The sequence below is a fragment of the Genypterus blacodes genome, unplaced genomic scaffold (assembly GCF_046128005.1).
Source record: "Genypterus blacodes isolate CSIRO-AG114 ecotype Tasmania unplaced genomic scaffold, CSIRO-AGI_Gbla_v1 ptg000133l_1, whole genome shotgun sequence".
In the NCBI taxonomy this organism is placed as follows: Eukaryota; Metazoa; Chordata; class Actinopteri; order Ophidiiformes; family Ophidiidae; genus Genypterus; species Genypterus blacodes.
In genome coordinates this window covers 219,250-236,926 of record NW_027466935.1, presented here as the reverse complement: position 1 = coordinate 236,926, position 17,677 = coordinate 219,250, and the positions used below count along the sequence as shown (strand labels likewise).

Here is a 17,677-nt window from a genome sequence, read left to right as displayed (position 1 = left end):
TGTGTGTGTGAGAGAGAGAGAGAGAGAGAGAGAGAGAGAGAGAGAGAGAGAGAGAGAGAGAGAGAGAGAGAGAGAGAGGGAGTGTATCTTCTGCCTCTTGCTCAGCATCTCTCTGCTCGCTCTCCATCCCTGAGGCGTGGGAGGCGCCTGTCAAACCTGTAGATCGTCTGTCTGTCTGCCGTTCGCACGCCCGTCCGTCTGTCTGTCGGATCTGTCTGTCTGTCTACTTCGTTCGGTGATCTCAAACCGGTTCTTCTGCTCCTTCTCGGATATTTGAACCCCCGTCATCCCGGAAGACTCTTCACATTCTCACCTCAGACCAAGTTGAAGCAAACAGGTGCGTAAAGAAAGAAAGACAGAAAAGAAAGAAAGAAAGAAAGAACAAACCTCCTGCTTTTTCTCTTGTTGCGCTTCTCACTCGATCCACCCAATCAAATGTCGCGTAATTCGTTTTGTTTCAAGGCGATTTGGACACGATTTTACACCTTTTGTCGCATTTTTACCGTAGAAATACTTTACTCTGCTTAGTGAGTCCGTAGTTGTGGAAGATGTAAACCGGGATTTAACCAAATCCTACAGGTGTTTGTGTGTGTGTGTGTGTGTGTGTGTGTGTGTGTGTGAGTGTGCGCGCGTCAATATTGTAGACGCCGATATATTGGCTGATCGATCGATCCCTGATAGAGAAAGTAGGGCGGCGGCAATCACGTTCTGTGTGTGTGTATGTGTGTGTGTGTGTGTGTATCTCACTATTGTGTTTTGTCACCTTCACAGCCGCGCGCCTTGTGTGTGTCTGTCTGTGTGTGCGTGTGTCTGGTGTGTGTGTGCGCTTTTGCATGAGTGTGTGCAAGTACATTTTTGGAGGAGCCAATCCAATCAAGCAGTCATGGAGGCGCTGAAGAAGGGGTTGTCCTTCGCCAAGGATGGGGTCGCGGCGGCGGCGGAGAAAACCCGGCAGGGAGTGACCGGAGCCGCCGAGATGACGAGGGACGGGGTCGTGTTCGTCGGTGAGTGACGGGCGGATTCGATTGGATTATTGATCGATCAATAGTTCGAAATCAATCGATCAAATCAAATTCAAGTGGTGTTAAAAAAATGAATCCGGGTCATTGTAGTGATCGATATTTCAGTGGGGCTAAAGCTGTGGTGCGTGGACCACCCGCGGTACTCGAGGTGCCCCCTGGTGGTCTGACAGTCAGGACTTTCAAAAAAAATTTATTATCTCTTTAAGTGACCAAAAAAATGCATAATTAATAATTGTTTGAAGTGAATTGTTTGATTTTGCACTCATGTTGTAAACGTGAGCTACAGTTGTCTTTTATATTCTACATGCTGAGTAATTGTGCTTCTCTTTTATTTATTTCTAGGCAGCAAAACAGTGGATGGAGTCACAACAGGTAATAATATAATAATCATTTACTCAATTGTTAATTTAAAAAAAATTAATCATCTCATCAAATGTGGAAATAAATGGACAAAATATGCAGAATCTGACAAAAATCTTCTCTGGAAATGTAAATGATACCAAAAAAAGTGATTATTAGCAAAAGAAAATGCTTCAAAACGTTTGAATCTATTCCCATTCATGCAAATAATCAGTCATTAAGCATATTATCATCACATCCTGTAGTATTGTAAAGGGTGATGTCATCCATGTTATCATATTTCATTGTTGTTGCTGTCAACCTTCCCAATTCCCTCTTCTATACAGAACCTATAATGATTCCACATACGTAACAAGCAAGTGAATCCAAGAGGGACTAGGGTTAGATCCATATAGAAGCCCTATATGGTTGCATCCTATAGCTGCACACAGACAACTCTGTACAAATCGCAGACAAGTTGGATCCTTACATTTACACGTACGCAGAACGGAGCTCTTTTATGTCGCCCATAACAGCAGGAGCAGTTTAGACAGAATGCCGTGTCAAGGCTGAAATCTATTTGTAAAGCTGCAAGTAGAAGGATTTGAACAGCATGTTAGCTCTGTGTGGTGTGGACATATCAGTGTAGAATGACGCAAAGCATTTCATCTAACAAAGACGGACTGATTTTAAAATGTGGAACGGTTGAATCATGAATGAATCATAATGTTCTTATGTTTGTTTGAATGATGTTCAGGGCTAATTGTAGACCTCCGACACTTTCCCTTTGATTACATTCAATTTGGTGATTCATGTTTTGCAATTTCTCTCTAGGACAACACATATTTAATGGTATTAAACGATCCGTGTTTTCAAGGTTAGGTGTGTAGTTAAAGCCCACGTTTCAGATCCTTTTCTTTCTCATTAAATCCTGAATTGGAGAGAAGCTACACTCAGGGTCAGGACTGCTCTGATTACCGCTGTTTCATCAGAAAGCTCATTTAGAGGCCAATGGCTTTTGCTTACCAAGATTAGATTACACACAGGAAGAAAGTGAAAGGAAGAGAGAGACATGATCACACACAGCATCATGTCTTTTTGTCCACTTTGGTCTTCACCCTTTTCCTCTCCCTTCCTCCTCTTTTACAGTTGCAGGTAAAACTGTGACTGGAATGTCCCAGGTGAGCGGAGCGGTGGTTTCCGGGGTTACCACTGTGGCCCAGAAAACCATGGAGAGCGCTGGCAACGTTGCGGCCGCCACTGGATTCACCAAGAAGGAAGCAGCCAAAGAAGTAAGCAAAGGCCCGCTGATGGCTTCTTGACGCTTCTACACTTGTGACCCTTAGAGGCGTTTGTTCTGCAGCACAGCGCATCCCTCCATTTCACCACAGCGTCAAAATGGCCCCCTGACCTTGAGTCGTGCGTCAACGCTTCTCGTGTCTTACTGCTCCGTCTTTCTTCCGTGACACGGAAGCCGCCACGTATCGTTCGCTGGCCCGTATTGCTCGTCTGTCACACTGGCCTTCGTTCGTCCAGAGGAGGAGCGGAAAAAACTATTTACTGCCGTGACACGAATCGAATATGAGAAATGATGATCGTCCCTCTGAATCGTTCTCTCTCCGTCTCCGCCGCTTGAAAAATGTCACAGGGCCTCTGCAGGGGTGTTCATGTTTAGATTGAACCGAGTCAAATCAACACTGACTTCCATTTTCGGTTTCTGAATACCAACCCCAGTGTTTGACGTCGTCACTACAACATTTTAGAAATGATATTTAGCCTCCAGGAGTCGCAGATAATCAAGAAAATGGATCCTGATTGGAAGAATTCTTGCACGTTTGACTCAAAAAAGCCAAAATCCAATGCAAAATGACTCCAGAGATAAACTCAATGTACTTCAATCACAATTCCCCGTCGGACCAGATGGTCGTCGTGATCACAATCCCTGTTAAACCACAGCAGTCACACACACAGTCACTCCCATGTGCTTCTGCTCGTTCCTATCCGCATTAATAAAGTCTTAAAAATCTGATTTAATAGTGAAGGGGAGACTAGATTCTCCTGTAATCGCTCCTTTCTCATAACGCGGCTGTGAGTGGAAGGAAACAATCGGCCAATAAAATGTTTCCCTGGGCAAGCTGAGCACTTTGTTGACTGTTTGTTGTGACGAACGAGCTCCCATCCCTTAATTAGCTGTGGAGCATCAGGGAATCCATAACAACAATTGAGACACCTAGGGACACACACACACACACACTTTTTTAGCTCAGCTTTAATAGGCCATGATTAAAGTAAAAACGCCTTGCAAATTGACACCAAAGCAATGAGGAAGGCAACCACGCCTGACACCTGAACTAAATGTTGCCCAACACATTTTTGGATTAAAGCGATCAACAATCTGTTTCCCCGCCACTCTCAGCCGTCGCCTCTGGCAAATGCACCCATGCATTTGATTCCATTATCAAGCAGTGTGGCTGTATTTTCCACAAACGTACAACTGAAGCTCTTCATCTTCCTCAGCGATCGTAGTCTGATGCGTTGCCATGTTTGTGCTTTACAAAGCAAAATGTGGTAAAACTTCCTCCCTTGAATATTGTTTCTAGTTTTTGCTAAATAAATGAGAAATCCTTATTGAGTCAGTTGTCGTTCTGGTGATTAGCTGTGTGCTCAGAACAGCTCAACAGCCAATCATCTTCCTCGCCTGCAGGTAGAACAGAATGAGGAAGGTCGATCTCATTATGAGGAAGTGACAGAACAATCAGGCAGTACAGACAAACACATGGATGGTTAGGTGATGGATGGACAGACAGACATAGAGTACAGCTGATAGCCAGCCAGCCAGCCAGACAGACAGACAGACAGACAGACAGACAGACAGAGAGACCTCATTTAGCTGACATTCCTGGCCAGCTCAGCTGTTAAATGTCATTCATATTGATCACATTTAAAATTGATGCCAGGGTGAGAGCCCATCAAAGGCTCGTCTCCTGTGTCTGATGCACGCACAGTTGTATACACACACACACACACACACACACACACACACACACACACACACACACACACACACACACACACACACACATATACACAGGATGGGTGCTGAGTTGGTTGTTTGAGCAACTTTTCAGCATCTAGTGAGGTATAACATAGAGGTTAAACAAGCCAGAGCAAAGCAGCGCAGCCCTGCAGGGACAAAACAGTTTGGCAATTAGGTCACAAGATTTTAGCTTTTATTAGGGTTAGGGTTAGTTAATAATAAATTAAATAATTTGCCAGAATGTGTGGAAAATAGATGAATTAGTTCCAAGCATCCTAAGAAAGAACTGAAGGAAGAAAGAAGGATGTTATGTAAGTGTAGAAGCTGGTGTCCCATACTTCAGCTTGATGTTCTGATCAAAGCTTAATTAGACACAGGAAACAAGAAAGACCAGGCAGTGTTTCATGCGTGTATATGTTCGTGTTTGCGTGTGATGGATGCACACGTGTCTGGCTCTGCCGCGTGAACAGATGGAGCCTTGATGGGAAGTGTTAAACGCAGCAGCAGGAGGAGAAGGTGCAACGGCGTACACAAGGTTGGGTCGGCTGCAGAGTCACACACACACACACACACACACACACACACACACACACACACAAACACACGCAGCCGCTCACACTCACGTTCACTGTCGCCGCCGTCCCATCGAGGAAGGTCACTTCAATGGCGCCGCGGAATCAAAGCGTCACATCGGTCAGAGGAGAGAAGTCAGCGCTCCGTCTGTTCATCATCACTCCACGCCTCGCGTCTTTCTCACTCACACTGACCACTGTGCCTGCTAGTCCACATTACGTCACCATGGTGAAATGAGTGCACGTGTCCGTCAATCTGTCTGAGTGGACTTACTTTACTTTGACTTACTTGACTTTATCAGTGACATCTACATACGGAGCTGTAGTCCCACACAACATCGCCTCCAAAGTGCCCACAGAGTTAAACTACGTGAACATGCATTTATTTTGAAGAAATTGACAAATATGTTGTAAAATGCTGAAGGAATCATTACAAGAATGGATTCTGATCAGCACCACAGTTGAATAGTTTCATTGCTGGGCCATGAAATGAATGAATCCTGCAAAACAACCAATGGATGGACACGTTGTCACAAATGAGCGTTTGAAGCAACAGATTGTCAACAGATACAATTGTCGCCCTTGCACTATTTTTTTTTTGTGTTTGTTATTTTTACAGTGTGAGGACACGTCAGCGGCGCAGGACATGGCTGAGTCACCAGTGGACACAGACACTGCCGATGCCACAGAGGTGAGAAATGTGAAGACACAGGTGAAGCAGGAAGAACCAGACTTAACTTCTGGAAACAATTTTTATCATTTCAGTCGCGTCAAGGTTGTTTTGTATCCATTGCTGATGAAAAATCTACAGTTTCAAAGTGATTTTCAATTCAAATGAACACTCTGACTCTCAGTAACACTGAACCGTCTCTCTTCTCTTTCTCTCTCAGGACGACAACGATGACTAAAATGGCCGCGAGCTTCACAATCCAAGCTCCACAACCGAAACATTCCATGCTGCTCTGCCAAGTCCAGCCATGCCTCGTTTTGGTCCTATGAACTCCGTGTTTGTATGTGCTCAAGTTTGTGCCATCGTGTGTGTGTTTGTACCCAAGAATATGTATACATGTTCAGGAAAACGTGACATATTATGTGCGTCAGTGTGTGTGTGTGTGTGTGTGTGTGTGTGTGTGAAAACAGTCTCAGGTGTGGCGTCTGTCTGTCCAGCTGTCATTTACAGTGACTCCCTCCCACTGGGAATGTCACCTGGACATCTGTGTGTATGTGTGTGTATGTGCAAGTGACTTCATGTGTGTATGTGGCCGTGCGTGTCTATATGTGAGTTGTACGTCAGTCGTCAATAATTCAAACATGGAAATATCCCATAATATACCACTGAGAGCACCTGTGTCTATAAATAAAAACAGTGAAATATGAAATGGAAACACGTTGATATTCTCTATTTTTGCCTGTTTACTGTCGCTGTTTTTGCGGTGGATTACAAAGTGCTGAGCTGTTTCGTGCATTCCTACTGTTTATATGTTATTACTATAACAAACCTATAGATATAAAATATTAAAATGGCATGTAAAACAATTAACTGCTGAACTGCTGCAACATGGACTTATTTGGATTTAAGTGTCGAATAAAATATAAAAAGGAAAACAAGTTTGTGGATTGTTGTTTCTGTGTCAACATATGAGGTCATTAATGGGATTTCACAAAAGCAAAAGGAATGTTGGGACTTCAATCATAAAAGTCTTCAATCTTTATTTCCCAATTTGCTCATCAATGATTATTCCCAACTAAAGATAAGTATGTATCAAAGATGAAGCATATTCTGTGAAAAAGTTGAATAAAAAAGTAAAAGATGAATTAAAAATACATATCCAATTCTCAACTGGGTGGTAAAGTCCATAATTCAACAAATAAAGGGGGAAAAAGTTAAACTCATATTTGCGGAAGTGAGGTACCACAATTTAACATTAAAATTTGATTAATTTCTTTTAATATTAACATTTTTAACTAGATTAACCCTTGAAACCCAAGAAAACGTCTTACCCGCCTCCCTTTTGCACTCATTATCTTCAGACAGATGACGAGTGAAGATGACTGATTAATTGATAAATGCTTATATATATAAATTAGTGTTCATTCATCTCATCTGGTTGTGATGTCATCTCGCCTGGATGTAAATTCATCTTGAGCTTCATATCATTTATTATCTCCCCTCTCAATAAAGTAGGACAGACAATAGCCAGTCAATCCCCTGACAACAGCAATAATATTGTGTGTGTAAGCGTGTGTGTGTATAAAACATACATGCATCAGCTAACTGTGAAGCATAAATCATCTGGGTGACAGCTGAGAATAAGATGAGCTCATGCACCAATAACAGATCACTGTTTTAAGGATGGCAGAGTGTGTAAGTAGCTGAAAGGTTGATCATTCAACATACACACACACACACACACTGTGCTTTAACTCTCTGTCGTTCCCAGTCCTCCTCCTAGTGGCCCACAGCCCATCATGCCTCCCCGCTCTCCACTGGCCAATCACACCTGATTTAGCTGAAGACGCGTGGGCCGAGCGAGGAGAGGTGGGAAACATGCGACGCCAAGAATCAAGACAAGGTGATCTGAGGGTCTAAGTTTTCCCAATTAAAATACAATCTTTCCGAGTGGAGGACGAGCCGGGTGGCACGTTTTAACTTGTTAGGCGGTTCTGTCCAATCAAAACGAAACAAATGTGTGTAACCAGTGAACTTGGCTTATTACAGACGAGCCTGTTGATCCAACCTGGACAGGACCAAGACAGTAATGAGTTTAGAGCTCACATTCTCTGTTCCTTCTTACACCATCATTATTCAAAACAGGGATGAAAAAGACTCATTTTCTTCTTCTTTTGCCAATTACTTAAAAATAAAAAAATAGCAGAACGACCAACAGTGAGTCACACATCATTCCCACTTTTGAGTTGTTCCACTTTCAGGAAAGGTTGGCACACGATGAAATATGGAGCAAGATATTCAAGTTCTAAACACATTTGCTTGATCAATTTATGGGTCTACCCTGTGTGTTCTGAATGATTTGACAGATTAGACACATTTCAATGTGTCTAAGGAACAATGTCATCATCTAACACATCTACCATGACAGGAATGCTGCTGGTTTATAGTGGCAGCGGATGAAGGAAATGACTGTTTTGTGATTTGTACCTCAAAATCTGCAAAATCTACAAGAGAAGAGAATGAATGTTTGAGTATTCGTCTGGAGAGATCATTAAAAGTTGAGTGTGGTAGAAACACTCCTTTCCACACTGCGACTCATTAATCAAACTGATGCTCATCTGCATTCTGGCGACCCTGCCGTGATACTTCAGCTATATTTAAGATTTACACGTACGCCGATCCATTTACACGCTGCAGTGACAGATGAGGTTTGTACGGGAAACTCAGCACGTCACATTTTAAAATTCATTACATGCCGTCTCCTTCCCTCAACATGCCCTTTAGCACAGTGTTATCTGGGAGGCTGGGGGAGAAATAGCAGCCTGACATGCTTTGATCAAAATGTGGCACCCTGGTGCAAAGACTCCCATGAGTCTGAATGCTGTGAAATGGAAAATGTAATGAAGAGCATAGTGGTGGTTGGCATGATCCACATTTGAAATATGTTTAAACCTCGCGTGAGTTTCAGTGCTGTCTGATACATTCTTCAAGGCTCCATATAAAGACAGGACACTCATCTGGGAGTGCACAGATTCTAAGATCTGCCCTGCAAAGCCAGAGGTGAACCCGAGATTCTTGGGACTAACGTGAAGGAGAGCAAACGCAAGCCCAGAAATCAGCCATGAGGGGAGAATCTTATTCCCAGAAGAGCCTGCAGGTGAGGGGAAGGAGCGGAGGGATGAGGGGTCAGAGCCCGTCCCCATCTCGGTGCGTGGAATCCTCGTACAGCCAACGAGGGCGTGCGGGTTATCAGAGCAGAGCGGTTGAAGTGGGCACGGAGCTTCACCGGGACCACGCCGACGAGAAGGAGGAGATGCAGGAGCTCAACGTCAGATTTGCAGGTTACATCGGGAAAGTCCAGGTACTGCAGAAGAGGAACGCTGCTCTGAGAGGGGAGCTGGATGACCTGCAGAGACGGTTCAAGGGGGCCCCTACAGGTATCAGCGAAGAGTATGAGCTCAAATTCAAGGGGACAAAAGACCTCATCGGGACCCTGACCAATGAGAAGGGAGCAGCTGATATTGAGCGGGGATACCTGGAGGAGGAGGTTGATCTCTGGAGACTCAAGCTGGAGGAAGAGCTCGCACTCAAAGGTAAAGTTTCCCTGATTTTGTATTACAAGCAATTCAAACCTTGTCATGTATCAATTAATCAAAGCGTCTTCGTCTCTTTACTTCTGTCTCCAGATGAAGCGCAGATGATCTTGAAAGAATTTCGCAAAGATGTGGACGACGCCACTCTGCAGAGGGCCGAGCTGGAGAAGCGAGTGGAGCAGCTGGTGGCTGAGATCGAGTTCCTCAAGAGGCTCCACGATGACGAGGTGGCCGTCCTCATGAAGCAGATCGAAGACGCCAAGATTACTACCGATCTTGTGGGAGATCGCCCCGACCTGGCGGGATACCTACGCAACATGAGAGCGGAGATCGAGACAGTGGCGTCCCGCAATGTCCAGGAGGCCGAGAAGTGGTACAAAAGCAAGTTTGACACCCTGAGACATCAGGCCGGCAAGAACGGGGACAGAATGAGGGCCATGAAGTCAGAGATCACTACCTACAACAGCCGAGTGACCGATCTGCAGAGTGAGATCGACGCCCTGAGAGCTCGCAATTCCGCTTTGGATTTTCAGCTGGAGGACATGGAGGCGGCACACGAGGCCAACGTGGGCGGCTTGGAGGAAACCATCACCCAGCTAGAAACGCAGCTGTGCGAGACCAAGCTGGAGATGTCCCGACACGTGCACGACTACCAGGAACTCCTGCACGTCAAGCTGAAGCTGGACGCGGAGATCGCCACCTACAGGAGGCTGCTGGAGGGGGAGGAGATGAGACTCGGAATGGGTCGGTGTTTCCTCGTCGTCCCCCCTGAGCTTTGGGCTTTGTTGGGAACATTTCCCAACAAACTTCCATTTTGATTGCGCTCATTGTCTTTTTGGTTTTGTTGCAGGTATCTAAACATTCCAGGCCGGAGAGATCTTCAAACACACAACCTGAGGCCATTTTCCCTCTGGAAGAACCTGTGACATCACGCCGAGTTGGAAGAGAATTTGCTGCTACGCTTCTGCAACGACAACCCCCCCCCCCCTCTACAGTGAGGAGAGACGGCTTACCTGGAACATCCTGCTAAACCTGCCACATCAACCCTTTTGTGACTAACCTGACCTGTTTCTGCTCTGCGCTTTTTAGAAATAAAGAGATTTGACTGCTCTGAATGACTTTGTCACGTCCGGTATTCCCACTACGACCGCCGACCGACTCTGAAGACCCTAATGTGACCTCGCTTTCACTTCACAATCACACACAAATGTTTTATTAAAGAGTTTTATGCACATGTTCACTTCTGCTAGACTCGACTAGAATCTATAAAATGCTCATGAACAAGCAGAAAGTGTATAGTCGTCATAGGTTTGACTGGGTTTGACTGAAAACACACAACTTGCTGTTAGTAAAACGAATACATAAAAAAGAGGATTCAAGGACTTTATCTGAAAAAAAACCCATTTATTATTGTAGTTGTAGCAAACGGAGCTCTTTATTTGACCTAAAACCACCAGAGCTTCACAGGGTAGAATGAGATCTGAGTGTTGCTGTAAAAAGTCATCTGCAATATGAAAACGGGTTCCACGTGCTGCACGCTGCCCCCGCGGCCTCGTTTACCCGCGGCTGAACCGACACCCTGGACGGCGAACAAACATCTGAGAGGAGAGAGATGAAGAGTGAAATTCGAACCTTCACTTCCTCTTCCTCTTCTTCAGGGCTTTCCACTCTCCCTCCTGAGTGGCCAAGCTGCCGAACAGCTCCCTCACTTTCTTCTTTCTCTCCGCGTCCCTGAAACGGAAGAGTGCAAACGCGGTTAAGAGGGGGCGTTTAGATGATCGCGCAATCTAGAGTAGGACGTTCGTCGTCGTCGTTGTTGTTCTCACACACACACACACACACATACCTGTTCATGACCTCGTCCAGCTTCTCCTTGGCCAGGAAGCGCGAGTCCTTCCTGATTTCCCTCAGAGCCCCCTTGAACTCCTTCTTGTACTTGTGCTTCAGTCGCTCCTGCTCTCTCTCCTCTCTGCTGCTGCCGCGCTTCTTTCCGTAGTCCAACCTGAGAGATATTTTAAAATGACATTTGAAACCTGCCCGGCTTTACCAGCAGCCTTCTTTATTCACTGAAATGCCACTTACACTTCAACAATCTTGGGCGTCAGCAGCTTTAGAGGAACGGGCTTCTTCTTCTCAAAAACCAAGGCGCTGCGTTTCACTGGAGCGCCGCCGACGGCCTCCAGGATCTCACCGTGAAGCTCCTAGGAAACAAACAAACACCACAGTTAGTTTCCATGAGAGAGAGAGAGAGAGAGACACGCAAACAAACAAGAGAAGGAGTTTGTACCGGTTGCTATGTTGCCCCTCCGTACAAACTTCCTTTCAACACTCGGTTACTGTCACAAACTATTTCTGGCACCGACCTGCAAGAGCGCGGGGAATGTTTGGGCCGGGAGGTGTTTGGAAAGCAGCGTTCCGACCGGCCGGAAGATGTGCGTGAAGGAGGCGAGGTCTTTGTAAAGGAGGCAGCAGCGCTTCAACAGGTCCAGGCAGACGGACAGACACGTCAGCCTGCGGAGGGGAAAAGGAGAGAGACATGTCCCACAAATGAAATACTTGCCATCGCTTCGGACAAGAACAGGAGAGAGAAGTGAGCACATTCTCTCTGATTTCACACGTGCTCATTGTCACGGCGATCGCTGCCAAACAACGTGTGGTGAGATGTTTAAAGAGGGCCTCTGTGTGTGTGTGTGTGTGTGTGTGTGTGTGTGTGTGTGTGTGTGTGTGTGTGTGTGTGTGTGTGTGTGTGTGTGTGTGTGTGTGTGTGTGTGTGTGTGTGTGTGTGTGTGTGTGTGTGTGTGTGTGTGTGTGTGTGTGTGTGTGTGTGTGTTCAGAGTGATAAAGCTGAACTGATGAGTGGAGTGCTGGCAAGAAAAGTAAAAGTAATGCAGCAAACAAATTAGATTCTAAACACTAAAGCTACGAAAATTTCTCTCTTACTTTCCACACACAGATAAGCACATATACACTCTTCAGGCTGAAGCAGTCAACAGAGGCGTGTTCATGTTACATCAGGCCAGGGGGTTCACTCCCACCCCCTGCCCCCCCGGCGTCACTCTGCTCCAAAACAAACACTTCGGAGGCGTTCACACACTGTGCTCTGCTGGTCTACGGGTTCATGTAGGATGTGGGACGGCCCGGCTCACTCGCTCGCTGTCAAGTTCATCTCCGTGTCGCGGCGGGTCACGCAGCAGATGCCCGTTGTCCCCTTCGCCACGCCGTGCAGTGGTAATTACTTCCCGCAGCTGTGAGTCTTCGCGCGCAGCTTCTGGCGAACATCTGTCAATTGCAACGCCCGAGGGAATGACGAGATTAAATACATGAGCGAGCACCCGAGGGCGAATCCAGGAAGTCCCGTGTGGCGCCGAGGCTCGGAAACGACGTCGATGGGACTCGAGTGTCATTAAGCTTCAGTCTGAGTCTCTTATATCATTAAGACTGAATCCATTTAGTCTCTATGGTTACAGATAACGATAAATACGAGTGTTTCTGGATTTGTTATGGGAATTGTCTTACTTCAGTACAAATTAAAAAGTATGATTGTACAAACTGCACACACTCGCTCTGCGTTTGCTGGAAGCCTGTCTGCAGCCGGTTGTGTTGCTTTTTCCTGCTAAAGCTTTTGCTTCGTGCCCACACACACCAGCTGCTGTGTGAAAAGCACGCTGGCCGCTCGTCAAGATTCACAGTCGAGGATCGACCGGCCCCCGAGCCAAACGGCCTGCACAGGTGACCGCGCCGTATGCGACGGCGCGCAGGGAAGAATGGCAACATCGATCCTATAGGAGAACTACTGGGTGTGATACGCTGACAGCTGAGTAACCGGCCTGCGATCGAGACGCCACCGGAGTTGTGAAAGCTCTGGTAACTTCTTCACAGCAAGCCTCCGCAGATCTGTGTGTGCGACGCCATTTTGTCTTTAGTCGATATGCAAAAGGAAAACACCAGCTCGTCCTTTTTGCCCCCGAGTCCCGCACCTTCCTCCCTCCGGCCGCTGTCTGCGCCCTGCCAGGCTCCACGTTCTGTTACTCTGGTCCAAACTGAACACTGGGAGCTGTGAGCCAAGGAAAGGTTCTCGCTTTACACCTAGACTACGTTGCTATGGTGGCGAGCGTCCACACCTGGGGCCTGTAGCCTTGGCCCCTATCTTGCTTCTCATCCAAGTACAGCCTATGGAATTGAACATCATTCACACTTCCTGCGGTCCTACCTGTGCTGGTCTCTCTGCAGGTCGTTCTGCAGCTCCAGGTGTTGGGTGGCGGACAGCGGCAGGCTCGTCTCGCTCCAGCTCTGGCGGGACCCCGGGTCGTGCAGCACCAGCAGGTCTGCATGCTTCCCCGACGTCCTGAAGGGCGGCACCACTGAGTATCCTGCGCCGCCAAAGCAAAGTGTGCGGGTTTCAATTTTTGCTTCCGATCACTTCATCGCCGCCCACCATCATATGAGAACACGCTTACATAACATCCATCACCCACCCACTCCGAGCCCCTGAACGCTACACATCCTGCTGTGGTGAGAGGCGAGTGTGTGACTACCTAGAGACGCCTTGTCCCGCACGGCCAGGTGCAGCGTCCCCGCCAGGAAGTTGATGAGCTCGGGCAGGAAGCGCTTAGAGAAGGAGACGTACTCCACGGCCAGGCAGCACAACGCCAAGCCGCACGTCACGTCCTGCAATGACCTCACGGGACACTATGGCCACACACACACACACACACACACACACACACACACATGAATTAAATGTACATATATGGCCATAACACTGAAAGAGGGAGAAGTGTGTGTGTGTGTGTGTGTGTGTATGTGTGTGTATGTGTATGTGTATGTGTATGTGTATGTGTATGTATGTGTGTGTGTGTGTGTGTGTGTGTGTGTGTGTGTGTGTGTGTGTGTGTGTGTGTACCTTAGTGAGTGCCTGGCTGATGTAAAGCAGGGCTGGAGTGGTGACCGGATGTCTGAAGTCTGATGTGGGGAACAGCAACGCCGTCAGCTTCAGGTAGATCAGCTGAAAACACACAGACACACACATTTAGCTACAATATAAAGATTTATTAGTATATATATACACTACATATGTAGATGAAAGCCAATGATCCATACCATGTCTAGTGTTGGGAAAGCAGCATGACCTTTAACCTCCAGCGCCTCCTCCATGGCGTGAGCAGAGTCTCCGATGGCGCTCTGCAGGGCTTTGCAGGCAGCGTCTGGGAACATCTGACACAAACCGTACAGCTCTCTGGAAAAGGAGAACGCAGGTGGAGTGTGAGGAACGTGAAGGAACGTCCGACCCCAGAGGGACGAGGACGTTTGTGTTCCGTCACTCACGGTATTAGCTTGTCTACGGTGGCGAGTTCGGGCGGAGTCCTGGCGGCCAGCTCGCCCGCGTACTCCAACAGGAAGCCGAAGAGTTTCTGAGACAAACACAGACGAACACGTTCCAACCACACCTTCCTCATCGAGCCTTCATCTTGTCTGTCTAACAGCGGCATCCCGCTCCGCCTCGTACCTGCAGTTTGAGTTTGTTCCCTACAGCCAGACTGGGATGGTTGCACTTCTGGGTCCTGGCCACTATGAGGCGCTGGTTGTCGGGGGAGTGACCGCGCAGCAGATCCTTCAGGTCGCTGTAGCTCGCCGGCGCTTTGAGGAAACAACACAGAACAAGCTGATAAACCTGTAGGATAACTTTACAGTCTTTCATTTTAGTCTTTAATTATTTCTATTTTTAATAATTCCGGTCCTTTAAGGTCCGATCAGACGTTTCTGTGTTTACCTGTGAATGTGTAAGGCAGCTCTGCTTTGGCCGCCTCTTGCTGGGCCTTCATCTCTTCTTCGCTCAGGATCATCTTCGGCTCGGCGTCTTCTTCTATCTCCTCCTCGCTCTCTTGCTCAGAGTCCAGGTCCGAGTGGCCGTCCTCCTCTTCCTCGCTGCCTCCTTCCTCCTCCTCCTCGTCGTCTTCTTCCCCCTCTTCATCTCCATCCCCATCTTCGTCACCCTCCTCTGCTTCAGAGTCTTCATCCTCGCCGCTTTCACCCTCTTCGTCGTCGCCGTCGTTCTCTTCCTCGGATCCCTCGCCGATGTTCCATTTCCCATCCTAAAGAAACAAAAACATATCAGTCACTTTGAACAAATTCCCACCGTTTGCACGCTGAATCCTCACGCGCTTCTTCGTCGTCTCCCACCTCATAAGCCAGCGTCTTCTTGTCCTCCTTATCCAGGATGAAGCCGTCGTTGAGGTCGTCGGCGGACATGTGGCTGCGAGTCTGGCCGCTGTCCCCTCCCACATCTCCCGTCATCCTCCGCAGGCGATCGGCCTGAGGACAACAAAGCGCTCGGTCAGACAGAAAACGGGCCAGGGGGAAGTATGGCGACGCCGGGCCGCGTGGAAGCGATAACACACCTCTAGCTTCTGCAGCTTCTCCCTCTCCTCCCGGGCGAGCTCCTCGGGGGTTTTCAGCTTCTCTGAGGGCTGCGCCTTCATCTCGAAACCCAGCTCCCTCACCATCATGTCGTACTCCTCCAACTGCAGAGAGGACGGAGAGATTCGATGATCTAAAGCTGAATGTTTTACCTATTGGAAGGAGGTGCGAGCACAAATGGTTGTCACTCCGGTCACCTTGGGTTTCTCCTCCGGTTTGTCTGTGTGCTCAGCTTTGGGCGGCTTCTTGGACATCAGGGTCTGGATGCTCTTCCACTCCATGTCCAGTTTCTCTGTCAGCTCCTGCGCCTCCTCCTTCTGCACCTGTCGTTCACGCTGAGGAAGACAAACAACGCAGCATGTCCCTCCAATTAATCCATCTTTAAAAAGCCAAAATCCAGAAGTAAATAAACCCCAATATCCCGACTAGGAGGTGTGTTGGCTGGCTCACCTTCTCTTGCTTGGACTTCTGGATGAGCTCCTCGATGAGCTCCTGCCTGGATTTGGCTCTGCGGCCTCCTTCCTCCTGCTGCTCCCCTGGTGTCTTCTTCCTCAGGAGGCCCCCGCCGCCTCCGAAGTGAGCGGCAGTCAGCTCAGCTAGACGAGAGAAGAAAACACTCAATACAACAAACCTACAGAGCACGACATATCAAGTCATTTCAGGTTTCAAACAGAGATAATTATTTACATATAACTCCAGATTTTGGACTCACCTGACAGAAGACCCTTCTCCTCGGGTTCGTTGTCGCTGTCCACAAGATCATTGAACTTCTCCATTTCAGCCAATGACTGGCCATAATGCGTGAGCTCCTCCTCCTCGTTCAGGTTGTAGAGGTCCTTCTTGTCGTGGCCGCGCTATCAAATGGTGCAAGATAAACAAACGTCATAATGAAGCAACAAAAACAACAACAACCCAACCAAGGCAACAGACTGAAGTGTGTTTGTATTGAGGGCAATGCCAACCTGTCTCTCTAAGGCAAACCTCTGTAGGATTTTGTCTTCCGGATCCATCTTGGTGTCGTATTCTCCAAAACGTCGGTCGATGAATTTGCTGGATTTGCCCTTCTGTTTGTACTCCTTAAGCAGGGTCTCTTTTCTCTGCAGATCAAAGGATATACAGTTTAAATAAGGAACGTGGATCATTTTAGTTAGTTGAAAAAGAAAATCATAAACAATAAATTATAAAAAAGAATCCAAAAATGTAACTTTTCCTCTTTAAACTTGTATGTTTGACACTTCCTAGACTAAATATAGAGTAGAATGTACCATAACTAAAATATGGGGGTATAATTGACCCAGTGGAACATAAATGAACGTAATCAGTGAGTCTGAGAGTTCGTGTACCTTGTTGATGGCTTTGGATCGCGACACGCCGGGCAGACCCACATCATGTTTGGTCTTTCTCCCCAAAACTTCAAACTTTTTCCGGTTGATTTTCACCTCGAAAGGGTTGTTCTTGATCTCCGCGGAGGTTTTGGTCTTGCGGACCTTGTCAGCGAGGTTCTTCTTCTTCGGAACCTTCCCCATCTGCGCCAGGACAACACACTCACATTACAGCCGCTAGAAACCTCACTTTTATCGTTTAATGATACACAACATATACTATATAAGCTTCTGCTGATTTGTTTATATTATTTAACCGCTATAATGATCTCAGTTAGCGTTATTTGGGCAGTATTAACTCGTACAGTACTTCTAGCTAACGTTAGCTTAGCTCCTCTACGAGCCACTCACAGATTGTAAACAAACGGATATTATATCACAAAAGACGTGCTTACCTTTTAAACGAGATGGCGATTTGCGTCGGCAAATGTAGACGAAACAAATCATTCAAATGCAACGCGGTGCCAACCTTAGATTTAACATATATTACTTGATTCTTTGGGTCCACACGTTGCTCCACCGAGTGTCTGCATCAATCCAGCATGCACAGCCCGGGGTCAGGGTTCAGAGAGCGAGAATCCGATTGGAGTTTCCTGCAGCGCCTCCTGTGGTCGGAGGTGTAAATTCACTATGTGTGTCTGTAAA

The 17,677-nt window shown here is 47.2% G+C and overlaps 2 protein-coding genes across 2 annotated transcripts; one reads left to right on the top strand and one right to left on the bottom strand.

Moving 5' to 3' along the window:
* Positions 1-8,761: 8,761 nt before the first annotated feature.
* On the top strand, positions 8,762-10,091 carry LOC143010980 (desmin). The gene is made up of 3 exons (XM_076163617.1): positions 8,762-9,233; positions 9,327-9,977; positions 10,084-10,091. The coding sequence occupies exons 1-3, from the start codon at positions 8,762-8,764 to the stop codon at positions 10,089-10,091; spliced, it is 1,131 nt and encodes a 376-aa protein (XP_076019732.1).
* Positions 10,092-10,507: 416 nt separating this feature from the next.
* Positions 10,508-17,589, bottom strand: nop14 (NOP14 nucleolar protein homolog (yeast)). The gene is made up of 19 exons (XM_076163730.1): positions 17,428-17,589; positions 16,994-17,176; positions 16,613-16,747; positions 16,363-16,504; positions 16,101-16,246; positions 15,848-15,985; positions 15,632-15,754; positions 15,414-15,545; positions 15,004-15,325; positions 14,740-14,870; positions 14,559-14,644; positions 14,334-14,469; positions 14,137-14,238; positions 13,769-13,922; positions 13,444-13,603; positions 11,597-11,744; positions 11,316-11,434; positions 11,080-11,235; positions 10,508-10,964 (listed from the first exon to the last, which is right to left on the bottom strand). Exons 2-19 carry the CDS (start codon positions 17,174-17,176, stop codon positions 10,868-10,870), a joined length of 2,610 nt encoding a protein of 869 aa, XP_076019845.1. The 5' UTR covers positions 17,428-17,589; the 3' UTR covers positions 10,508-10,867.
* Between the last annotated feature and the right edge of the window lie 88 nt (positions 17,590-17,677).